The 27,985-nt window shown below is 31.2% G+C and overlaps 1 protein-coding gene across 4 annotated transcripts in view; it reads left to right on the top strand.

Moving 5' to 3' along the window:
* Window positions 1–22,492, top strand: part of LOC123713838 (cGMP-dependent protein kinase, isozyme 2 forms cD4/T1/T3A/T3B) — a 90,229-nt gene extending 67,737 nt beyond the window's left edge. For 2 of the 4 annotated variants that reach the window (XM_045667722.1, XM_045667723.1), the window contains exons 4-12: window positions 2,512–2,731; window positions 11,598–11,739; window positions 16,779–16,873; window positions 17,386–17,532; window positions 18,725–19,044; window positions 19,310–19,397; window positions 19,634–19,818; window positions 20,184–20,400; window positions 20,824–22,486. In XM_045667722.1, the coding sequence (XP_045523678.1) occupies window positions 2,512–2,731; window positions 11,598–11,739; window positions 16,779–16,873; window positions 17,386–17,532; window positions 18,725–19,044; window positions 19,310–19,397; window positions 19,634–19,818; window positions 20,184–20,400; window positions 20,824–20,989 (1,580 nt within the window). In that variant the 3' untranslated portion in view covers window positions 20,990–22,486. Of the gene's footprint in view, window positions 1–2,511; window positions 2,732–11,597; window positions 11,740–16,778; window positions 16,874–17,385; window positions 17,533–18,724; window positions 19,045–19,309; window positions 19,398–19,633; window positions 19,819–20,183; window positions 20,401–20,823 lie in introns of all 4 variants that reach the window. The other 2 variants (XM_045667721.1, XM_045667724.1) reach the window with 2 other exon arrangements.
* Window positions 22,493–27,985: the final 5,493 nt, after the last annotated feature.

The following is a 27,985-nucleotide window of genomic DNA, read 5'->3' as shown; positions in this document are numbered from 1 at the left end:
TGTGTCGAGGCTCGCATGCTCTTGATTATATATATGTACAATACGTGTAAGAATATTGTTTTGATCGTAGTTGTACCAAAATATGAAACAACTCAGTATGACGAGTTCTCTAAGTGGGTTTAAGTTTTTAAGATTTTAGATAATTATAGGCAGTCAATATGATTGTTCCATAAACCATGTAGGAGTCTGCTCTCTTACGTCTAAGTGTTAGTAGTTTAATTTCAAATCGTCGACAAGTCGCGTGATAATTGTCAAAATTATTCTAGATTTGAAAACAAATGTACTTAATATATGGTATAATCATCGATGCCGTCCGTAAGTTGAGAACACATTCTTCAAACGGTTTTGTTTTAATATTGGCCCTAACAAACCACTTTTACTGACACTTTTACTAAGAGTCGTCTATCACCTCTAATGGTAGATAATTAATTTTATAGTTAAAATCTAACTAGTTTCGGTCAGTGTCACAAACTAAACGATTTGTCGTTTACCTATATAATAATGTATCAAAATATATTATGGCATAGCATAGCATGATATGAAGTTCTGACACAGAGAGTTCAGGAGCCAATAAAATAAATTTTTCATTAAATAATCTGTTCTAGATAAATTATCATTTATTAGCTATTATCTAGATATTTACAATACTATTATCGTAAATTATTGAGGATCAAAGTAAGGTCAGTTGCCCAATGAGATGTGGGTAATAAAAAATCATTATTATAATTACTTTTAATAAGCATTGTAGATTATCGAATAACATGCAATGGTTGTTAGGATTTTAACCAATTGGTTAGATTAGGATTTCTATAACTCATATTTAACATGATATCCTCGTGCTTATAACATAAAGATATTTTTTATGTATGAGAGCGTGTCCCACGGTAGCCTGCAGCCTTTTAATATTTGGCGTTGGAACATATCTTGGTAACTTTCCATTGTCAAACAAAGCGTTTATGTTGAGGTAGGCGAATTTTTATTGATGTGCAATTTCTACTAAACGATACAACTATAAACTAAAAGATATATTGTGTAATATTTGTTTATAAGTAATATGCGATGAGTCAGTTGAATTATTTTGATATGTTTATATACAGAAAGCCAAGAATGATGTGTGAACAAATGTTAATTTTGTTTATTCAGAAACATACTCGAAGTGCACTCTTAACTCAACTTTTCTGTTGACGTTGTGTTGAAAAGAGATATATGTGTATTTTAATTTAAAACCGTAAATTGATTTACTTATTGCAAGGTTTGTATGTTAGAAACTAGAATAAAATATATTTTGAATGCGATCGACATTTCGAATTGACGATACCTGACGAGTCAGCTACTACACGAAAACCTACTATGGCCTTAACCGAAAATGCTTTACATAAAACTTGTATAAGAATTATGATTTCAATTGGCATTAGTGTATAACGATGCAAAGTATGTAATATGTAACAGGTGGGGTAGACCAATGTCAAACTAGTCGCCATTCAAAACATCCGGTTTCGCAGATTTTAAATCGATAACATCTCGTAGGTACGATGAACTTGAAATTTAACAGTTGTGCATTTTGGTCATTATAATACCTGTAATATGATTGATTTGTCGAGCCAATTAGCTTAAGAAGTTCAATCAACAGCCTCTTTACTAAACAGCACCGTTTAGCTAGCGGCGTGAATGATATTCAGTAGCAGGATTTGTTATAACTTAATCACTTTGAGTATTATATTTCTAACTTATAATACAATGAGTAATGGCGGGTGCTTTCCTCGCTCAATGAATAATTAACGCAATATAGCAATGAAATGCTGCCAGCGTTAAAGGTACTCTGGCACAGGGACCAAACTTTAAATGTGTTTTAATTTTCGATTTATCTTTATTATTACTTTGTAAACATATGTATTAAGTTTAATACAATATAAACTAGCTTATTCGCATTGTATCTGAGATTAAAATTATTAATACTATTAGAAATAATTTTGTATTACAAGATCGGTTTTACCTTTCAATAGTTTAGAGGAGAAATATAGACATGTTTATATTATATGTCACCACACACAATAAATAAAAATCTGCTAAACATACTTCAAGTTTTTATATGAAAGTTTTCATAGTTCAAATTTGCGTCCAAATCGGCTCGGATTACAACCATGGTATAATTATTTTTAAAGACATCGAAAACTATATATTCATGATTGGGTTACTAAGTACGTATTGTACTAATAAAATATTAATAGAGAATAGAAAGATAATAAAATAACTCTAATTAACCTAGCAGTATCAGCGTGTTACTCATCACTGAGGTTGTAGGTTCGAACCCCGGCTGTGTACCAATAGGTTTTCTATGTGCGCATCTAACACTCGTACAAAAATGGATGACATGTGTCTATGAAATTAAGGTTATTAAATAAACAGGTGCAATCCGAGGATTATTATATTTTATTAGACAGATCTACTATAATTTCTGTTATAAAAACATATAGATTATGTTTATAATAAGCGTTTATTTTGTTATTCCAGAGGGCAGAGTGGAGGTTTCAAGGGAGAACAAGTACCTTAGTACAATGGCGCCTGGAAAGGTATTTGGTGAACTGGCCATACTCTACAACTGCAAAAGAACGGCCACCATAAAGGCAGCTACGGATTGCAGGCTTTGGGCAATCGAACGTCAATGTTTCCAAACTATTATGATGAGGACTGGACTCATCCGACAAGCCGAATATACGGACTTCCTTAAAAGGTATGTTAATATTAAACTTATATACACGGCTACGCAAACATTAATTTCACCTAGTAGTAGTAAATATACTATACGACTAATTTCAACGCAAGATGTATGTAAAATTAAAAAAAATCAAAACTTAAAAGAAATATATATTTTATCGAACTGACAGACAATATTAATTGTCTTTTTATAAGTTATTTTCAAATAACCAACTTTTCAATTTTTTTTAATAGGAACGAAATTCCGAGAGATAATTTTCGTTTACGTCCTATAAATAATCATATCGGAAATATTATGCTATTATAAAGCTGAGTTTGTTTAAACACAACAATAATGCACTTCTAACGCGAATTAAAAAGTTATTTTTGTTTTGAAAACTCGAGGACGCATTACTCGAGTAACCTACAGTAACACTCAAAATGCCTTAGAAAACCGATACCAAAGTGCTTTAAAAGTTTTAAATCATACGACTTCTGTGTCATATTACTAAATGAATTAAATATATTATTCAGTCAGAGTCAGAGTTCATTTTTGCACTCAAGACTTACACAAGGATTTCTGTGAGTGATATATAGTTATGGTATGCATTTCTACGAACACTTTGTAGAGTCATAGTTGTCTACTACTACAGAATTTATTTCACATGAATTGTTTCATTTGTATTTCTCCAATTTAAATTATGTAACCATTGTTTAAAATTATAGCCAATAATGAAACACACATTGAAACACAAATATAGTCATCTTTCAAAATATGATTCCTATATACACATAGAGTTGTACAATAGTTTGTCATAAATAATTATAAATATCCGTTATATAAATGGCTCCGAAGTATTTTTAGAGCAGAGTTTCCACAATTCTCTTTTTAATGAGAGCTTGTTTACATTCGGGAGGCCAGTCACCCCAAACGTGCTACATACTTTCAATTGCTTTATGTTAATTAAGAGCATGGTTAATCTATTTTGGTATTATCAAAAAATACTATTAATTTTATTAAACAGCATGAAAATTTTGGTACAAATAAATTTAAACCAATACATATCATAAATCAAGATTTTCATGATTTTCTAGTATAATAGGATAATAAAAGTATAATAGTATATTTTCTAGTATAGATAAAATCAAGTTAATTACCTACAGTAATTAAACAAATTGATTACAAATCGTAACTAGGTAACCTAAATAAAAACAAAGCTTCATATGGATATCGAGCATCATCTTATAATGAAATAAAAAAAATTGCGTTTATGACCAATTAAGTCTAATGCAACTAATTATTTTCATTTATCAATAGTCTGTGACTATTTATTTATAGAAAACATTTATTCTAACATTCCGGACTTTGCCCATAGCTTGCAAAAACGACCAATAATACAAAAATGAAATGAAATTATGATTTAAAGAGTTCCTTAATTGTGAGATTTTTTTGTATTAACTCGTACGATGACGTTTTGTTGAGCTTTAGGAGGTTATGACCCCATTTATAGAAATGCATTACTATTCTGTGGCTTTCAACCCACAATGTATTCGTGGTTACCATTATCACCCTTATACAAAAACTTAAAAATAAAAGGCTCTGGTACACATTGTAATTTGCTAACAGTAGTTGCAATTCGCACAGTAACGCCTTTTTACACTCACAAATTTATTTTAACTACTGAAGAATTTACTGCCATAATAGCAATAAAAAAAATTAACATTTTAGTTATAATGTGGTAATAGATATGTTATGGTAATCACTCTTTATTTACTAGGTATTTTGAGACTTTCTGAATGAGAGTCATTTCACATTTTCTAGTTACATTTTAGAAGCATTATGAAGTGCATAATGCATAAAAATCCTTTAATTTAATAAGATTTTTTTTAAATAATCCATTGAAAAATATAATATCAATTGGTTTATGACGTTTTAAGAAAGTTTTAATGGTTATAATGTTGTATATATATGTCACTGGCCTTAGTATATACCTTAATTATTTAAATAAGTTCGACGTCCTGGTGGACAGAAAAACTGTGTACAGTTTGTGTTTCCACCACACCAACTTCCTTTATATTAAGATCATTTATACGATAAATAAATAAATAAATAAAATTATTTACAATTTCGAGTCATTTTTTAAAAGATCGTGCAAATTCTTAAAAGACCGGCAACGGAATTGCGGGCCTTTGGCATGACCATGAGCGGCATTAACACTTGGATCATGCCCCCCATGTATGCCTATTGCTCTTTTGCTCCCTGTTATGTATAAAAAACATTAAGAAATGTCAAATGATATTAGAAATATTATGAATCTTCTCTATCGAGTCTTCAGGAGCGGTCTTTGACATTCGATATTAATATCCATTAATGTGAGTCACAGCAAATAATCGTATAAGATTTATTATGCTTCAAGTTAAGAATTGATATTTGATATCTGTTCAATGAACTTAAAACCACGGTTTTTATGTTTAGGAAGCCATTTATACACCACCCAAGCAGGTGAAGCACTTCAGGTGTTCTAAGATTTTGAAATCTTTTACTTTAAGCAGTTTATTATAAAAAATGCCTATAAAATAATGAATACATTGTTTACTAAAGACATTGGTGATGTACGGCTTCACTGTGTTTACGATGGCGCATACCAAAAAGTCAATTATTTATTATTTGAAAAAGGGAACGTAAAATTAACAACCACAAATGAACAATCAAATTGTCAATGACCGTGTCAATATTTTTAATGAATTATAACAGTATTTATAGTAGGTATTACAAAATTAAAGAAAGGAGTCAATCTAGTAGCGAAAATGTTAAAAACCTAAATAGTATGTAAATATATGCTGTCTTACACTTGATCAGATAGTGATTAGGATTATTTGAGTTTTTTACTAAGAATTAAGTTAAGGTAACTGCTTTCTAACTCTATTCATAATTTAACTACAGAGCGCACTGCGCTTGCGTGGGTATTATATTTGGCAAGACCGTTTTAAAAATAATTGTTATAATTCCGTTAATTTACGTAAATATTAAATTTTAAACCTTAACGTTTCTTACCTTAATCTCTCTCAACGCGTTCGCGACAGAACGCAGTCTTCAATAATATAAAGAATATTTCAAAAGTTATAACTAAGTAATTTGTTTAATATTTTATCAGTAAAGTAATTAATAAATTGTAAGGAAATTGAAAATCCGGTACTGACACAGTTTGACATGCAACTGTATCCGGTTATGATCTGTCCTTCGAGTAGCCGCAATATGTCCATAACTAATAGGCTTGCATCATTTGGATCGGCGCACGTAATATTACAGTATTAAGAACGGAGATAAATCAGAAATAGATGAACGCGTGTGACATGGCGGGAATGATGAATGTAAGTATGATGTATGTTGAATGTAAGTATTTAATGACCGACCGGCGTTAATAATATACAATTACTGTTATTTAATTTATTTAAAGAAAAACTTACCTCTCGTAGCCTTTAAAATATAAGTTTCCGACATAATACTTTAATCCTAATCAGTTGTTTCTAAGATCAGCGCGTTCGACCAGCAAATTCGGAATAGATTTGACCCCTCCCCGTTCTAAATTCAAATGCAAAGGTGTCTAAATAATGTACAGTCATATAAGGGATGTTTATGTAAGGAAATTTGTCACATTATGAAATCGGATACTTAAAATGCACGTGAAGTTCTAGAAAGTGCACTTATTCCTGCGTATCAAGTTACCGAATCAGATCTTTGTAACACATTTACGAGTAAAATGCAGAATCAGAAGCAGCCGGTAAAATACTGTTTTTAGGTTTCTCTTGTCTATTAATGACAGTTATAATAAGTAAGGTTAAGGTACAATCATCACAGAATATACTCTATTCACTTAGAGGAATTCAATTATACATAATAAAATACAGCGTTACATTTGTATTCGGGCGAAATTGTTTATATAGTAGGAAAGTCATAATTTTACTTCAAGTTTTAGTATTTTTAAATATATTCAATTCGTTACATGTCTATATAAAAGGCGAGATTATAAACTACATCCAGTCCAGTTCAGAAAAAAAACACTTTTTTATAACAAATATTAAACTTCTTCTCTATACAACATATAATAAATTTGTATAGTTGATACCATTACATGTCATGATTCGCATACTATAACATTCCAGGGTCTTTGCGGTATGTAACTGGAAGCGTAGATGCTCACGCTCATTCCATAGCCTTCAACATATTGATATTGTTTAATTTGTGTTTGTTACAATGACTAAATATAAATTGCATTAATTTGATCTTGCCTTCATAAATGGACTTACCATAATAAAAATAACTTTTTTATTCAAACCATTGGTTACTGCGATAAATGCGTTCATCATTCGTGCGTTTCACGACATCTGCGTTAAAATAACTACATTGAAATTGGGTGCGTGTTAGGCAACTAGACTATCATTGCTAACTTTAAATAGACATACTCGATAAGATTAACAAAAGGTTATCTTATACGTACTTACCGTGGCGTAAAAAAATCGTTAAAGAAAATTACATTTGAATAATTTACTAAATCCAAATATAAAAAAAAGTATTAAATAAAATCGAATATATCTAATAATGAAGATTCAACACAACGTACCCTTAATCATTAATACACATTCTATGCAAACATTAATCCATCCGTAAGATTTCTTAATATGTTTATGTCTTAAATTGAAGTGAACAATAAAATCACAACTTTAGTGAGACATCTCAAACACACCTCACAATTACTTGTTTCGACGAAACCAAACAAATAACGCAATGTAATTGAAAATTGTTTGTATTCATGTAAGCGATCGGACACCATTTCGAGTTTTTGTAAGAATTGAAGTTAAAACAAAGGCATTGTTGAAACCTGTCACAGTCGTTGCCCAAGCCTCGTGCGATACTTTGCGAAATACTTTTTCACGTTGCCTCGTGACGTTTAAATATAACCTTTCACTGGCCGATCCGCATTCAAATTAAGGATAAGCTTAGGATTTCCTTGTATCGGGCAACGTGTCCGCGTGACTATGTTCGCGTCCAAACAGAAATACTTGGTACAAAAGAGCTAATGATAGCACAGGGAAACATTTCTTTAGAGAATAAATCTTTAAATATCGTATAAAACTTAATCTAGAATCGCTTTGTTTATTGATTAAATAAGCGTTTAGATCTATGGCGTAATTTTAGCGATTTCAAAAATAATTGTAAAACAATCCCATAACATGGCCTAGATGGCGTGTTTAGGAAGACCTTGTTAACAAATTTATTCGGGCAAATATTTGCTTAAGAATAATCAATTCTATGTGTACAATGTGATAAGGTGTTCCACTAGGAACATTTTGAGGGCCATGTTTATTTAAATAATCTAAAGCGAGCTGTTCAATTTGCTATCACTTTTGTAAGATTAGAAGCCGTGGAAGACAAGAAAACTACGACTCTAATTGCCTTAATAATGATTTATTGATAATTTTATGGTTAACTGAATTTATTCTAACCTAATTATGTTATAAATATATCTCCTATAACATGAATTAAATAAAAAAAATATTTAATAAAAAATAAAATAAATTATCAATATCTCCTGTATGTTTATTAAGTCCGCCTATATCGGAAACTTGATTTATTAATACGTACCATGAAATAAGTTTTCTTATATTTGTTGACATGTTATTTAAATTAAAATAAAATAATTGTTATAAAAATATAATCTAGACTTAGAATCTAATTATGACATGTGTGATATGGGAAAATGTATGCATCCTTATTCTGTGCAGATATTATCGTCATATCCGGTATGACAATAAAATAATTATAATAAACCATAGGCTAAACAACTTTCCTTGTTTACAACACTAGAAACACAATGGTCTTTGTAAATCGTTGACACCGCATTGTTGCACTTGGAAAATATATTAGAAAAATAAACTTGTTTATGAAACAACATCGATATGGCAACACGCCAAAGTACCAACAAGATCATAAAATGAAAAGCTTTTCTCAGAAGAGAATAAAAATATAAGTAGATAATAAAAAAGCGAAACGATGAGTGGTAAAGTTGTAAAAATCTAAATATGTATTTCGGTTCCTTCTTAAACTGTGTATTTTTTTCATAGGCATTGTTAATTTTTCGAGGAATTTTTAACAATTGGTTTGATAAAATATAGTTAGTCAAATAAAGTTAGTCGTCCTTCTAAATTATTGCTGAACTCGAATGCAGTGGCGCTACCTTCAGTAGGTCCTGGCTCCCAAAACAAGTAAGGAGTTTTAGACTTAACCACTAAAGTCAAAGCTTGCAAATTTCGTAAAATCCATCTATTAATCACTTGTTTGATACGCAGAGTAAGACAACTAGATTTCAATATATTAATAATGCTATAATACAATAATTTTATTTTATTTTTAAGAGTTTATAGGATGGTAATCATTTTTATCAGAGCTTCATTCAAGCATTGAAAGTATTAATTTTATTTTTATTCATCGTCTTGGAAAGCTACGCTTGACTTACCACGAGAGATTTAATATCACTTAATAAATGACTCCTTATAAGAAATATAAAGTAATTATTCAAGTCCTATTGTGTATTTAATGAAAGATAACCTAAATTTAACGATCTTTTTTTGTATTTTGAAAATAAATCTTAGAGTATGTGGATAGAGAACAGTCGGTTTAAGGTCTTTTTGTTATATTGAAACTCTTTCGTCATATTTGGGAACTAAGAAGGGTAGCAAATAAGTAAGTATTTTATTAGTACATATTGCATCGTCCATAAAAGACATATTGACACGATATTAATTAGAACAAAACATATTATAGTTGTTTGAAATGTTTTTTAAGTCGTTATAGTGACGTAGATTTATTGAGCCACTTATTTATAACTAACAACTTAATAATACATGTTTTAACATTGGAATAATAAAAATTACGGTCGCCTTAGGCAGACAAGACGGTCGTCCGCCAAAACCTGAAAGCTTTAATGAGATCGTAAATGAAGATACGAACCCCGATTATTTTGAGTTTTAGTATCACGTAATACCAATATTGGGACACGCCGGCGAATAGTGAATATAAAATAAATCTAAATTAGAGTTGGGCGTTAGATTTCGTATTGTTAGGTTGCATTTATTAATTAAATCACAATAACCTCTCTTTTCCGATACAGATGAATTAAGATGTATTGAACAAAAATATGTTTGTACTATTTTAGTGTTTTTAATTTGACTTGCATATTTAGGCTGAAAGTTAAAAATCTGTCGTTTTGACAACTTAATGTAAAAATAATTATGTTTAAAAATTCTTAAACTGACTGACTGACGTTATCATTTACCGGTTTTTGATTAGCAGACATAATGTGTTCTTTATTGAAAGTGTTTGATTTATTTAATACATTGCCATTTAATTTAAACTTAAAAATCCTTGACTTTATAATCCATCAAGTAGGTAATAGTAGTATGGAAACAAAAGCAACAAATATTGACTCGAATAACCTTGACATTATACTTTCATATGTGACCGTGAAATCCGTTCACATTATAATAATATTTTTATACTGAACAAAGTTTCACTATTTGAATTTTCCGAACGTTTATCTACTTTAGTACTTTACTACTTTACTTTTAGTTAAGACTTTTAGTTAGTGAGAAACAATCTCACGTGTTCAATATAATTTTAACAATGGTTATATGTAAGTTTGGAGCAGTTTTGGCCTAGGGGATTCAACCTACCCTGGAGTCGTAGGTTTGATCGCCGGGTTTGCACATTGGTACATTTAGCGCCATTTATATATATATATATATATATATATATATATATATAATATGTAGTTGAAATTGGTGTTAACTGGGCTACCAGTACTTAGATTTTTACAAAAGATTTTAAATTGTAAGCAATTTAGTTATTAAAATAACTTTATTAACTAAGTCTCACTGAAATGGTGGATCTTGAGGAGTCATGAAGATCTTATCTCTTTGATCGATCCCGAGTCATAACTAATCAAGCATTTTTCTACTTTAAATACGACTGTGTCTCTCTCTTTGGGTCGGTAACTCATATCTGAGTAAGTATCAGCTGTATAGTAAGATCTGGCGCAAATAATTTTCCTCCACCACTTACGGCCCTGCGCTTCTTTTACAACAGTGTATAATTTGCCTTTGGTGTTGGCAATCAAGATTATTGTGTGACCAAAGTACGAAACGATGAGTTGTCGCAATATACTAGTTGATAAGGATTTAGTGGCCTACAGTATTCTAACCATCCACACCACATTTCAAAAGCGTAAATCCTTTGCCTTTCACAGGCTAAGACCCATTTCTGCTCCATAAATAATACGTCTGTAACAAATCAATATATATATACGTAGGTATCTCGTATCCTTTCTCTTTATAAAATTATGTTCGTAAATTGCGTACTAATAATTTGTTTGACTTTCAAACAAAATTGCAACATATAGCATGCATGACTGGAATATTAGGTGGCAATCTGCAATGCAATATCCAATTGCATATTTTACCTCTTTTTCTGGTGTTAAATGACAAAGAAATGTCTAGTTGAGCAATGTTTGTATGCATTAAGAACTGGGTGAACGATTAGCAAAGACATACTTTAGGTAAATACATTTTTATAGACACGCCAAAGTAAACAGTTTCAATTTTTGTTTATGTTTATCTATACTTTTGTTTAAATTTTTCGATATTATTTAGTGTTTATAAGCTTATTATACGCATTATTAATTTATACCATCATTCTGTATATGTATATGCTGTTTTAGTCAACACACTGACAAGACTCAGTTTGACAATTGACTAACAGTATATTTGTAAATTGGCGGCAAACTAGAACAATAAATTTACATCCGTTTGCTATTGCATATTGTCTAATTCAAGTATTATTTTTTCAGTGTTCCAATCTTCAAAAATCTTCCCGAGGACACGCTTATTAAAATATCTGACGTGCTTGAAGAAACACACTACCAAAACGGGGATTACATCATACGACAGGGCGCTAGAGGAGATACCTTCTTCATTATATCCAAGGGACAAGTAAGTTAAATTAATTTTCTAGAAGTTATAAAAATATAAAAGACTATAACTATTATATATAGTCTATAGCGATATTCTTATATATTGAAGCTATCATTCCAATAAATACAAATGTACTTCTAATACCTAACACAATAGCACTCCATATCGAATCAACTTTAAATACAAAAGATTGCAATGTAATGGAGTCATTTGGTCATTAAATATCTATTAACGTTTTTGTTTCGCCACTGTCTGTAGAAATTCCGATAGTTTTGTCACGATCACGATTCTTCACGTGTTTATACAATTTAAAAGCTTACAAAGATACTTATATAATATTGATTACATATGTTGTGTTGCCCTACACAGTTTACAATCGGCGATCAATTTTGATTATGATTTACATTATACGTTCGTGTTATAAACTGAGACTTAGAAACTGTTGTCGTTTTGAATATAGTACACTCCGTAATTTGCTTTTAATGGATTTATGTAACGTAGCATTAATTCAATAAATACGGACTGTAACTAAATCAAACCATTTATACTGACCATATTATTTATTCAAATAAAATATCAAGTCTCGGGATGGAATCGTAAACCACGATTTCCATTAACCATTTTATTTTACTCAAAGATATTCTCAAGCGTATACTAACATTTTCACTTTCGTTCCGCGGAGTGACTTTCAAGACAGTTCGTGACTATAAACACACCTTAATGCTCTGTAAATATTAGTGACAAGCCTCTGCTTCGCTTATACATAGATTACCTAGAACTTTGACCTATAAATATGATATACAGTACTTTATACATCTTTATATTATCTCAGGTTTTATATTTTAAAGTTTTTCTCTTTATGAGTAGCGGTTACTATGAGTTTTTTTTTAATCTTTACTGAAATATTTTTATATGTTCCTAAATGAGTACCAATATTCAGTTAGACTAATATAAATGCGGATGTGAATCTGTTCCAACACCTGGCTTCCAACTTTTTATGTTTTTATTTAATATCGACAACTAATTATGATTTTCGAACCGGATGTATAGCATCCGGTTCGAAAACGTTTATAAACTATGTTATTTTAAAACCAATTTTATAAATATTAAATATTAATGAAGTCGTATGCCCTAATGCCGTATAGTTTTGTACTTTTCTTATACAATTTGTCTAAACGAACTGTACGAGAATAATTCCTTTAATTTTATTTATTTATGAATCTTGTAAATGCCGTAGTAGCCTATTTGGTTTTTTTTTCACATCAGCTGTGAAATTTGTTAGATTTAAGTGTGTTAAAGAAATTTGTGAAGTCACATTCATGATCTTAAAAAATCGCATGTATTCACGAATCTTTTAATAATAAAGAAAGTTTTCTGTCGTACGGTACTACATAAGGCTAACATTCAATATTAATTATCGACATAGATAATAATTTTTCTCTATTTATTCATGTGAATAAACATAATCAAATATAAAGAATTTACAATTTTTATAACCTACAAAGTAATAATAAAAATATTAAAAAATTAAAAAAAGAAAAGTAAAACAAATTAGATAGGTAATTAATTATATAAATTTAACTTAACTAATATTCAGAATAGTATTCATTATAATCAGTTACTCGTCATTGATTGTGGCTTGCTTTGGACTTGACTAAACTACAAATGAACAGTTTATCCCTTTTTAACAATAATGCATCAATCGCTAATTTCAAGATTATAATCTCATTGCTTAACATCCATAAATATAATAATCTTACAGAAAAAATAGTTGCTCTTGAACCGAGATTTTAGTTTGATTAATGTTCTAGAACCCAAGCTTAAATTTTTTATAGACAAATGAACAAAGCTAAAAATCCTAAGTCAATGTTATCATAAAATATATCAAGTTTTTACCCCTGTTAACTTTGAATAAATAACTGACATATATATAAATAAGCAACACAAGGTTGCCAATGAAAGTGAATTATATCCGTGTAAAGAATTGTATTAAACTTTTCTGGGTACGGGTGATTGTATAAGCCGTTCACCTTGGCATTTAACTGAGTCGATATTTTCTGCGCAAGATTCTGACCGAGGCGAATTTTAGTTCTAATCCCTGGTCAAGCTTTTAAGTTTTTGTCTCTGTGGAGAATTAGGTGAGGCTATATGTAGATGGCTATGGAGGATAAGAAGCTTATAAAAATGTACATTAGAAAACACTTTAATATTTAAGCAATAATGCACTTTTCTCCTAATATACGCGGATGAACTCACAGAGTAACAAATCATACATGTGTGAACTTCGTACCTTTAACGTGTCAGTTTTATCTAAGCAACGTACAAAGAGAATTCCAAATTCAAACAATAGGATAAATACATAATGAACTGCAATAAATCAAAGAGAATAGCAATGTTCGGTCACACAAGTACTGCTCTTGAATAGTGATAGTGACGTGTGACTAAAATAAAATGATGCAGAGGCTGTAAGGCCTTTGTATTCAAGGTCATTGTACGCAATACTCGAGATAATCTACTTTTTGCTGTTTAAACCAAAGTCAATATGAGAATTTGGTTTAAACATAATATCTGAATAATTAATTACCCTTTAGCATCAGAAACAAAAGTAGATTTTGAATAAAACATCTTTGGAAACTTACCGAGAAATCGCGTCGTGATACGTTTTTAGTGCTAGTCCAGTAAACTGGCTTAGAAATGCTAGAAAAAGGTTTCACTTACATGCAACTGTGCGCAGACACAGTAAAATCTTCTTGCACTGATTCACCGAGTAATACAGTGAACAATATTTGCTATGAATTCCTTTCTAAAATAACATGAACATTTGTTATTGAAGCTAAAATAACGTGATTTCTTTCTTTCTGAGTTCGAAAGCATTACATAAATTAATGTTTATCTATGACGACGCTGAGATATTGATGAATTCTTCTTGACAAGCAATACTGTTATCAGGCAGGCCTTGGATGCAGCTCAATGGTGCAAATAAATTTAATAAAAAATTAACAAAAAACATAGTGTTATGATGTTATGGAGCTATGAAGCTATGCGCTATGAAAGTTATTCCGATGCATCTTTATTTGGTCGATTTATTTTATGTCAACAAAATTCACGAATACTTTAGCCGATGCATGATAATTGTCCGACAATGTTAATAAATTATTGTATAATTGAATTCCATTTTATATTATTTACTTGATGAACATAAAATTCCGTCTCATCATATTAAGTCTCGGGTCCTGGGTTTTATTTCCAATAACAAAAATCTTTTGAGTTTGTCTTCGTTGAGTTCGGCCATCAAGTGTAAGTAATCTTTTTGCCACTGCAAACTGCAAAGATTTCTAAAGCATTAAATATGTGTAATAAAAATGAAAAAGTACGAATTATCGTTTGAAAAACGAAAGTAAACAGTGATTTCGCGCGTAATCGAGAGCTGTTAACGGCTGTAAATATTGCTTATACATAAAAAAACATTTTCTAAAATACGTTTGGGACATGGACTTAACATTATATTAATTATTACGTATGGTTTAAATTTTCCGATTCTTTTTTTATCATTTGTCGTCTAGATTTTAGATAAACTTTGTTTTTAATATTGATATTCTATTTTAAAAATTTATGGTAGAATACCTATTGAACCTGTATATAAAGTAACATATACGATGCGGGTTAGAAGATTTAAAGATTTACTTCGATCCAGACGAAACCATTACTTTGACAACCCCGGTAACTCTTTCGTTTTTATCTCATACGGATGTCGGCTTATATGGAGTGTTCCTGTTATACTTGATGAACCGGAATCTTACGAAAGAGGCCATTATTACGTAAACTGAAAACATCAAGACATCTATTACGCCAGTAAGGTGGCATTAGAGAACTGTTTGATAATTCCTAACAAATTATGAGTAGTATTCGCTCATTTCTTTTAAAAACGTAGCAAAAACTCGTACAAGGTCTGACGTCTAACGTTTTATACGTCCCAATTTCACAGCAATTACGATGTAAGAAAATTAATATATTCTGATTTCAACATCTCTATAAATGATTAATAATTATTAGACTAATCGCTAAGCGTTTCTGATTTTAATATCAATTTAATCATTCAAGTAAAACCTTAACCTTACTATATCTCACTTTTACTAATTTCGCCTTCAAGTCATCATTAGGAAACAAGCAAAGTGCATATGCTAAGTTCAAATGTAAGCTCTACCCTCAATATCTTAAAACGTAAAATTAACGTCAAAATTGCTAATACAAAATAAATGTATAATATAACTCAAACAAATTAATCAAACTTTTTAAAACCGTTTCGCAATGCTTTAACTTTTCAATTCATCGGAAAATGTCAACCGCGGAAACTCCACTTTCCATTTATTATCTACGATCCACTGAGCACTATGATTTAATTTGGTTGCTCAATTTGTTTTACTTTATACAATTTTATTGAACTTTTAAAGCTACTTTGCGTCACTGATTTATCGCCATGTTGTCGCACATATTTTATTTACGTAAAAATCAAAAAAATACGGTATACTTTTAAACATTTTGTAAGGCAATAAGTTTACAATCAATTTAACTAGATAGACGATATATCTGTATGATGATGAATAAATAAATGTTTACAATATTTTTTCAACACAACCATGAAAATAAACACAGTGATTACGGGAACCACAGCACAGTTGTTTACTTAAAGTGGATGTTATAATTTATTCTATATTTATACAACGAATCAGTTTTATTTTTATCCAATCCTAAGCTAATATTTTTAGACAGTAACTTAAACAATCTTCGAGATTTCAGGAAAACTAAACTATATACAGTTAACATTTTAAAGGAACAAATTCGCTTAGTTGCGTTTGTTTTATAACGTTGATTCATATATCTCAGTATCTGTATTTTAAATAAATTTGAACCTTTTTTTATTATTTTAAAATAGCCGTATCTAATTTCAAATTTAGAATTAGGGCCACTTCCGCCGGACAAGACCTTGCTGAGATTCTATTTTTAAGTAAAGCCTTATTGCGTAACGTCTATAGTAATGTGTACGTTTTTTATTCCAGGTCAAGGTAACGCAGAAACAGCCAAATAGCAATGATGAAAAATTCATTAGAACTCTTACCAAGGGCGATTTCTTCGGTGAAAAGGCATTGCAAGGGTAAGTGTTATTATTCATTTTTGTATGACGTCATTTTGCTAGTTTTACCGCCTATGTAGAGGTGTTATAGAAATATATATGTATGCGAGTTCTTATCTAATGTTAATAAATTTATGTAAGTTAAACAAAGAGATTTCGCAATACCACAACATTTTATCTTTGATATTTAATTGATTACATTGTGATTTTTTGGCAAACAAAGAAACATGGAATAAGGTCATCTGAGGTCGGAAATACGGTTCTGTACAAAGACACATTTTTGCGTCTGTTTCATTCATTTATCTAATACCTGATGTCTTTCTACATATATTACTTAGAATTTTTTTTTAGAAATATAAAAAATATGTATCCACTCACGACTCCTGGGTTGAGATTTGTCGTACGATATTAAACGTTAATGTTAAGATACTTAAAACATCAAGGGACCAATCCCTTGAGAAATACATATAGTTGGTTGCAACAACATTCTTTTATAGAAAATATAATTGCATTATCGACAAATTACTTCACAGAGACGATCTACGAACGGCCAACATTGTCTGCGACTCGCCAGAGGGCACCACCTGTCTTGTCATTGATCGAGAGACATTCAATCAGCTGATTTCCACATTGGACGAAATTCGCACCAAGTACAAAGACGAAGGCGACGACCGACAGAGGTGACCTTTTAAGCTAAAATATTTACAGGATAAATTAAAAATATTTTACGTACACGTGTTATAATTATTAAAATAATACAAAGAATATTAAAAAGGTAACAATAATTAAATGATTATATTCTGCTACCTTATTGAGGTAGTGGTAGCAGAAAGTCTTTTTTTAAAAGATACATATAACCATAACTAATTATTTTTTCACAATAAACCCGTACACATCCTATGTCAAGTTCACAAAAAGTGTGACTAAACACTTGTACGTATAACAATGGTTTCGTCGAAATCTTGGAATGTCTCAATGCTATTGTATACCTTATCTTATTGCTATTTGAGACTTATTGTAATCCATTCTGTTCTGTTGACGCTACCGTGGATATAATTGTGGTGAGTATTTTAAAATACCGTTTTTAGATAACGATATTTCTTAATGATTTTGTCTCATTAAGATATGTGGACATAAAACATTACCTGGGAATACGCCTAAGAATATTTTTGTAATATTAATGAACTAATTAAAACTAAATGTTACATTGATAATATCTTAGTATAATTTAACGAGTTTTCGTCTCTAACTTTTGTAATAGAAGTTAAGTAAACAGTAAAGAAACTGCCAGTGGAAAGCTTTTAATATTTATTAATCATTAATGACGTAAGCGAAATTTTAGTTCGCATGTTACTGTATTTCTATAACGTCAAGTCTTAAATTCCACAAAACAAGTTATTCTTATTTATGCTATTACTTTCACTAAACCTAGAGCAAGATTAGTATAAGTGGAAGTACGGAGGTTGTTAACTTTCCTATGTGACAAACAATATGGTTTTTACAAGAGCCATAACAATTATAATTCTCGCGTTTTTGTCTTGAGAATTATCATGTTAAAGTGTCAATTTTGTACTAATATCATTATGAAAGTGTTTGGTATTCACAATTTGTACACTCAAATTACCAGCTAAAATGTTGGCCCTATAGTTAAAAGCTATTGATTGAATTACATTCATGTCGTATTTACGTTTGATATATCCACTTTATCTATGAAAAAGTTGGCTAAAAGTTGCCGGTAAAGACAGATTACTTTTCTTTATATAAACTAAATCAATGCGTATTACGCCAGCGATAGTAAATAGTTATAAAAAATATTAAATAATATATAAGCCTAATTTTACATTTCCTTATCATAATTGTACAAAATTCCAGGCTCAACGAAGAATTCGCCAATCTCCGCTTATCAGACCTACGTATCATCGCCACATTGGGTATCGGAGGTTTTGGTCGCGTCGAGCTGGTACAAATCCAAGCAGACTCGAGCCGTTCCTTCGCCCTGAAGCAGATGAAGAAAGCCCAGATCGTTGAAACGAGACAGCAACAGCACATCATGTCAGAGAAAGAGATAATGTCGGAGATGAACTGCGAATTCATAGTAAAGTTGTACAAGACGTTCAAGGACCGTAAATACTTGTATATGCTTATGGAGACTTGCCTTGGAGGAGAGTTGTGGACTATTTTGAGAGATAAAGGTAAGAGAACATAGTTATTTAATGGTTTACATAGAAGATCTTAGGTCTATTATAATATCAATTCAAAAGCTGTCAGGTTATTGTTTATGTGGTTAAACTTATTCGACTTATTGGTGTGTAACAGGAGGTAGTGAATTGGAAACGTGTCTTTACTTTTGTAGATTTAAGGGGATTTACGTGGTGGTCATCAAAATTTTACGCAAATAATTTAAAAGTTTTAATGATATCACATTAACATTAATTCAGGATAATAATATATTTTTAGGTCAGTTTGACGATTCCACTACTAGATTCTACACAGCTTGCGTCGTTGAAGCGTTCCACTACTTGCATTCTAGGAATATTATTTACAGGTATAATTTTAATATTAGATAATATGTTGTAAATGTTTTATATTCGCAACCTCAACCTAAAACCAAATAGACATTTGCTGAATATTAGAAATAAAGTTGTCTTAAAAATATTTGGTCTGTCTTCATTCATTCTATGAGATTTGTCACTTTAAAAATGTGTGTGTTTGTAAATTTGTATATGGGTATATATATATATAGCCAAAACATAAGTGTGATACCTATGAAATCTCTTCCAGGGATCTCAAGCCAGAGAATTTACTCCTAGACTCCAAAGGCTATGTGAAGCTGGTGGACTTCGGGTTCTCTAAGAAGTTGCAGGCAAGTCGCAAGACTTGGACATTCTGTGGTACGCCAGAGTACGTAGCCCCTGAAGTCATCATGAACAAAGGTCACGATATAAGCGCGGACTACTGGTCTTTAGGTAAGTTAAGTTTTTAAATTAAATTAACTTATATTAATTAAGACGAAGATTTTATTTGCAAAAATAATATTAGTTTATTAATTTATCTTTAGTAAGTTCTTATTTATTATATTATAGGTACAGTTTACACGCACTTTACAAGCACACAATAAAAATAGTTTTAATGATATTTATCATATAATATATATATAAAGTAGATATATTTTATGATTATACTGGAGAACTGGCAGTAAATTCAAATTCAGACGTTTAACTATGAGCTACAATATGGAATAGATTCAAAGAAAATTATATTCTACACAAAAGATATTTTAAATTTACGACTAAATAGCCGTTTTTTTTCAAGCTTCGACTTCTGTTTCCAGGTGTCTTAATGTTCGAGCTTCTAACTGGATCACCGCCATTCACTGGAGCCGATCCAATGAAGACGTACAATAAGATCCTAAAGGGTATTGATGCAGTGGAGTTCCCGAGATGCATCACCCGCAACGCAGCTAACCTCATCAAGAAACTCTGCAGGGACAACCCTGCCGAGAGACTGGGCTACCAGCGAGGCGGCATCACAGAGATTCAGAAACACAAGTAAGTGAAATTATGATATTGAAATTAGGGTTGACCTTTAAAATTAATTTGGTTGTTGTTAAGACTGAAGCGACCTCTTACAATAATATTAATACTAAGGAATCAAAATTAACTATTAAAAATTCAAATAGAAATTATAACTGGTTGATGTGTGAGCACTAAATAGGTAGGTATAAGAATTATATGGACCCGTTGTAACATGTAGCTTTTTTGAATAATACATAACACAGCACCTACCAAAGGCTCTGTCTGAATCTTGACGTGAGAACAAAGTGTTTTTTTAATTAAAGAAAGTTTTTTTAAATAAAACGTGACGACTAATTAAAAAGAACCTAATATAATAAAACCTCTATTTATACCTTGATCACGTCCATATATAATAATTGGCTATAATACAATACTGACAAATGTAATAATTTCCAGGTGGTTCGACGGTTTCAATTGGGAAGGTCTAGCGATGCGCACGCTTGAGCCACCCATAAAGCCAACCGTTAAATCAGCAGTTGACACACACAACTTCGACCAATACCCACCTGACGCCGATGAGCCTCCACCCGATGACCTGTCTGGCTGGGATGCTACTTTCTAAATATTATAGAACTCGCTGGAACTTTCTAGATTTTCTGGGGTCCAAGACTTTTAGTGACCTGTAAGATGTTCTTAACACTTCATACTTCCATGTGAATCTTCCTCGATCTTTTAGAACTCTCTAGAAAATTTTGGGATCCTTCAATTTTTCTCTACTATATGCAATTCGAATAATAATTTGACATGAAAGACAATTTGTCTATACAATGACAATATTCTAGAGGTGCCAACTTATTTACTATAGACAATCTAGAACACTTCTAGAACTCTCTAGAACGACTAATAATGACTTCAAAATTACTTATGACTTCAATAAAACTATGAAGCTTCAATTAGTAGAATTGTAAATAACATGTGATGGTAATCACAAGTAGCACAAAATAGATCTTCTTAGTAGAATTAAGTAAAGTCAAGTTATATGAGAATCGAATTTGGTACTTCATATTAGGATTCTTGTCTCATATTAGTCAAGCAAGTTTGCCATACAGGACTTGCCCGTAAAATATTGAATTTAGTCATACTTTCAAAATTTAGTTTAATACAGAATTAATAAAATTTTGTTTGGTAGGCCATCTAATGCTTAAAAGTTGAATTTAAACCCAGGCGCCGCGCTTCCCATACAATACAAATTTTAATTTTTCCCGGATTAAGTCATTTTTAAGTAATTCAAAAACGAAGACTAAACTAGGGTGCGCTGTAAGTTTTTTCATACAAATATTTCGTTTTACCGCCACTTACGGTCTATGGTCTTCATGAGTTCTACATATGACATAATATCTCTAAAACGGATGTAAATCTTTTACATTATTTACATAACTGGTTTCTAATGCTTTACAGTGAGTCGAAAAAACAAAATAACATTTATTATAGATAATTCTTATGAACGTCAGTAAAAAATAAAATATAAAATAGTTCTCCTTTAGCTCTTCCAATCACCAAGATTTAAAACTCATGTAAGACAAGACATTTATTATAATTCCCTTGCTTTCCAAGTTGTCATTTTAAGTTTTCAAAAGGTGATTTGTATACCAAATGTTACCAAACCATGAATCCCATAATATTTGTAAATATAAAATTATCGTAAATATTGCATACTGTATAAATGTTACGATAATATATGCCTATTATAAAATTCGTGACAATAATTATTTACCTTAAGCATTATGAGGGCTCATATTTTAATATTTATCGTAAGCTCGCACTAAGTAAAATAAGTTCAGTTTATTTAAAATAAGTGCTTTTGGGAAATTTGATGAAACCTTACCACATATTGATTGTCCTTTTCAAAAGTGTATGGCTCAAATTATACCTAAAATTGAAATTTATCGATTTATTTTAGTTAAATATTTTAAGTATCAATTTCTCCACTTCATAGTAAGATTTATTGTAAATATTAATGCAATTTTAAATATGATTAAATTTGAATTGTGAAATTTTAATTTACTTACCTATGTTTAATGTTATGTAAGAAGCGTATATTTTTGTAATCCTAATTAAATATTATACTTATGAAATATGTTAAATACACTATTTCGATTATATTTCTTCGTTTTCATTATTTCTCTTTTAGCTTCTTATTGTACACTGACATTATACATAAAAATAAACAGAATGTGGAATTGGTGATGGACAGAGAGAAATGCTAGATATAAATTTGCCTTTATTCATTAAAAGAACTACTCGATCATCTTTCAGTCATCATGGACGTCTAATATGATTAACAGTGTTTTCTTTATTCACGAAGGAGTATAAATTCCAATACATAGTTAATAGTATCGTACTCATATACATATACTCCATTATTTCCATAATCTGAAAATACGAATGTCTTACTACATAGTACTATGAGACGATGCTCGGGGGTATATAATATAATATCATGTGCCTTCAAACCCCAACTATTCCTCAATGAATATTTCTATTAATACTAAGAAAAAGACAAGGTGTGACTGAAAAATTACGAAGTGTAACCGGCACAAAAGAAAGCTTAATACTAATGCCTATCTATAATTTTCATAACATTATTCAAATATGAGTAAGTGTGATCGTTAAGTAGATAACGCGACGCCAAACATACTTCTACAGAACTTGCAGAACAGAAATAACAAATCGAATTTATCTTTCAGAATTGATACAACCGGAAACCAAATTTAACGTGAGTTGGCTAACTTGTAAAGTGGGTCATGTTGATGCCTAGTTTTAATTCGTCCTTTTACAACATTCGTGGTACAAGAATAATTTCTTGGGCGTAATTTGAATCGTTTGCTTGCGACGTGTCTTATTTCTTCTTAAATTGATTCGTATGGCATTGCTTCTGAGCGTGCTTACAAAAAACGAAATTGACAATTTAAAATCTAATAAAAAAAACTCAAACAGAGTTTCTGGCTCTCTCTTACTGGGCGTTTTGTACTTACCTCAATTTTATAATAACGTTTACATACGATCATATCATACTGCGTGTAATAAATGCACTTTTGTAATTATTACTATTAGCTTCACCGATGGGTTAGTATTTGTTGTAATAGTCAAACAACATAAGCCAAAATAACTATGATTAACAAACACATACGATGTAACATAAATGTTACATCGTATGCGTATAACTTAACTTAACGTATAACTATAGTATGTTGCCGTGTATCCTTTGCACAGATAGAGTCCTGTCCTTTTCAGTAGTCGGAATTATTCCGAATGCTGAAGTCATCATGCAAAACTGCATATTTTTCGAATTATTTCGAATGAAGTGCATCTTCACGATCTTTATGACAATTTTGACTTTTTTCAAAACCCAGTCCTACATATTTTCAAACCTCATGAAGAGCACTATTGTATTTACTTAAGCATTCGTAAGATAAATAGTTAAAAAATTAAAATCCTATCAATTAGACCATACTTCACGGCAACGGAATACGGAATTTCGTCGTGGGCCTATCGGGAAGTTGTCCTCAATGTCCTCAATAAAGTCCAGGCATTTCACTTAAAGCTTTAGATGCCATTTAGATAAATATTTCGACCGTTTTATCCCTTAACCCAATTTTAGCGTGTAGCAGGAGCGAAGTGACCTGTTTCGATAACTTGTGTAATACATTTTATACATGTAAACATTTTTAACATAATGCAACATATGCCAGATCTAAACTGTATATGTTTTTTTTTAATTCTTTATTTACTCATATTTAAATAATTTTTCTTTTTTCATGACGTTTCGACCTCGAATCAAGGATTATATACTTAGATACAGATTGAAAATAAGTGGTAATTATGATTGTATACCGTCGATAAGTTCTCACCCAAGATTCATGGACATTCTCCTGAACGAGAATTCTATAAAAAAACTAATTTCATAAAGATCTAAATAAACTATTCAAATGTTTACACATGAAGGCCTGAGAATTAGCTTGAAGATTTAATTAAAACAAAAATTACGCAGATTATTCGAGGAAAATTTCAAAGTTTCGGAATATGGGTCACGGATAATGAGTTTACAGAGGTGTTATGTAAACGCTATCCGAAATATCTGTTTAAGAGTTAATAGTTTAGAATTATATGTAAAGATATACGTGGTATATATGAATAATCATAATACCAAAAATATTTTTAGCTATAACAATATAATTATCATAATACATTGGCGCTTGGTCTCAAAGTGCATATATTTTTTCGACAATTTTTTTTTATAAAAAGTGATCAGCCTTCTGTGGCTGATACGTCATCGATATTTGGGTTTGAGACATGTTTCCTTTCAATTAAAATAAAATTCCATTGTAAAAACACGACCTCAGGGATGAGGGTCGCATGCTCTATCACGCTACTTACGATATGCTTATTTAATGTGTTGATGCCCGATGATAGATTTTAATACAATTGATAATACAAATTATTAAATTTAATAAATTGAATTAAATATTCACGAAATAATCAGGTCATGTACCTATCTAAATTTTATGATAGATTCTTCTTGTCTGCTATGACTCTTATCTACGTTTTATTTAAGGAACAAATCCTTGATCCCTTACACTTCTTTATCAGATTACAGTACCAACTTACGTTAACACCCAAATAACATTAATTTTGTAAGAAAGTAAATGTTTCCATTAAATATAAAGACTTATTTATTCGACGTTCAGATGAAAACAAAAGAGTTTGAGAAATTATTATTTAGGTTAAATCATTTTTTGTTCGAAAATTCATAATGCGATAATTAAAAGTGACCCACTCTTTAAACAATGTAGCTCTGCTACGCTTATTGCTACGCCTTCTTGTATTGTTATCAAAATCCTCAAATTTAATGCTTATCTTATCTCTTATCTATTGTAAAGGCAAAGTAGAAGAAAATATTTTTTTCATGTTTGTGTCGATCTCACTCACTGGACCGATTTAAAAAAATATTATGCCTACATTAGAATGCTTCAGTGCTACACACCCAATCCTAGACAGCTCACAGAATTCAGATTTCGTACAGCCATATTTGTTGTTATTACAAGCACCTTCAAAAATGCATCCGTCCTCAATACATCACAAAGCATATGTACCGTGTACAATCCGTAAGTTATCTGTATGTAGAATGTAAAACTGAGCAGATTAAAGGCACATAGAGATAAGAGAGATTGCAATGCTCTTAGTACATAACAACGTACAATATCAGAAAGACTCCGTCCCATAGTAAATATTTAGACCACACCGTTTAGATTACTGAGCCAACGTTAACAGAACACATACGTAGTTTTATACTTAAAGCTCATGTAAAGTTATGTTATCTCTTGATATAATTATCATATGCAGCATTATCTGTAACTCATTATAAGCTCATTGTAAATACTCTATGTAAGGGGTACTAGGCCAGATCCCAACAAGCGAGGAAGCGAAGGAAGTGTTTCGCGCGTTGATGATTCCATTCCTGTATTTAATGGGATAATTTGGTTCATTCAGGGGTCCAACCCTCTATTGGTATTTGAATCAATTCCCTCGTAAAACTAAATGGAAATCACTCAATACGATTTCATTGTGATTAATAATTTTGTAAGGGCGTGTAGATATGTTTTCTTATGTCTAAATGTAGCAGTTTAAGAATCCAATTAAACTTATAATAAGAATTTTGTTTAACTATGTAACCAAATATTACTGGTCATCCCAATGTGGTAACTATCTATATTTATATAACACCTACATATAAAAAAGGCACGACAATAAACAATAAAATAATAAAATATTTACTAAACTCTACCACTAGGAACTGACATAAAGCGAACCTATTGTCAGTTCACTCAACAGACTTTAAAAGTTTCTGTTAATCTATGAAGTTCATTAATTATTTCAATGCATTGCGTCATGTGTGGTTCATGTTAGTTTTCGCTGAGGGTACGAATAATAACGGCGGTCGATATCGCCTCCTAACGAAACGTGATGGTTAGGCCTCAGAGTGCATTGCCGGATTGCTATCATCACGTAACAACATTAGATACATGGTAAGCGCATTCTGTATGTCGCCCACATAAACTGTAATGAATTAGGTAACTTGAGAGGGTAAAATGAGTATACCCTGGATATTCTACAAAACAGGTTGTTCATGAATTTATTTTGTACATATGAATACATTTTAATTGCATACACGATGAATAAATTAGGTCATTTTATTAGCCAGATCTTAGTGCTAATGGAAACAATAATATATTTTAAACGGAGCAGCTTTTAAGCGGAGAGGTTTAGTATTAGTGAACCAAGTCCTTTAGGATTATGTACTATCTGGTATTCTTCCTGTTATAACGCAGAAAAATAACAAAATAATAAAAAGGTACGTGATAAGGAGGAACCCTCATTAATTAAACGACCTTAATATAACCGAAGGCCGTTGAGACGACGACAAATAATCAAATTTAGAGTGTCCTAGCTTTTGGCTGTAATAAAATTCACGTAAAAGTAGAAAAAATCTTGTAAAATGTTTTTATCACCTAAATCGTTTGAGAAGTTTAAGAAATCCTATTTGGGTCGGTGAGAATCTTAAATTTCAGATTTTCAGTCCATCTAGAAAGAGGCTTAGAAGGTTTGATTACACATATTGATTTAATTCGAAATAATCTATCTATCCCTAAAATATGGCGAGGGGGTCGATGGCTGGCCATGCGTGAACGGATGCTACTTGTGGTGACTGGTCGTACTTGAATTCGTGGATGCGGTGATGTTAGTTATTTTGACTATGTATTTGCGTGTTGTTCCCACGAGAATGTAAGTGCGTGCTCCTATTTCACCATGCCTCCTGCTGATGTCATGTGGAACATGGTATAACGGTTGCAGCTCCTTACAAACGTTGTGTAGTACAAAAAGAAACTTGGCCATTAAAAAGAGTGGCGGAGAGTTTATTGTATATATCCGGAGTGTTCAATCCTGAGCAGTTAACACTTGCTTTGACCCTGAAAAAACGTCATTAATTTTAAGATGAAGATGTATAGAGGCTGTTATTTAGTTTTTTTTATATGACTTCTATGTATTTGACAGATTACTAACGATAATTTAGGTACACATAAATTATGAATACTGATTTCGATTTTGATACCGTATAGGATTGACAAAAATTAGGTATATGTTTCAATCAATCAATGTGTAATCAATCCCCTCCTAAAACTCACTAACTGTGAGCGTTACATGGCCAAAGACCGACTTGGAACGCGCAACGAAAACGGTGAACCGTTTACAGAGTTTTAGCAACATCATGACGGTCAGATAGGTCATCCATAGAGGTGCTAATCCACATTGCTCTTTAATGGTACCCGTAAGGAAAATGGAAGCGTGGGCGTCCCAAGCAAACGTGACGTCGTAAAGTTGCCGATGAGGCAAAGAGAGCCGGAAAGACTTGGAGCAAGTTTAAATACCAGGCTTAATGGCGAATGCGATAGAGACTCATTGTGGACGAGAGACGAGACCTTCTGCTAGGGGTCATAGGACATTAAGCCAAGTCTATCCCCCTCCGTTTCATCCCCACAGTTGATATAACGTTATTTAT

This window comes from Pieris brassicae, chromosome 8, assembly GCF_905147105.1.
Source record: "Pieris brassicae chromosome 8, ilPieBrab1.1, whole genome shotgun sequence".
Taxonomy (NCBI): Eukaryota; Metazoa; Arthropoda; class Insecta; order Lepidoptera; family Pieridae; genus Pieris; species Pieris brassicae.
This window is presented reverse-complemented; position numbering and strand designations above follow the sequence as displayed.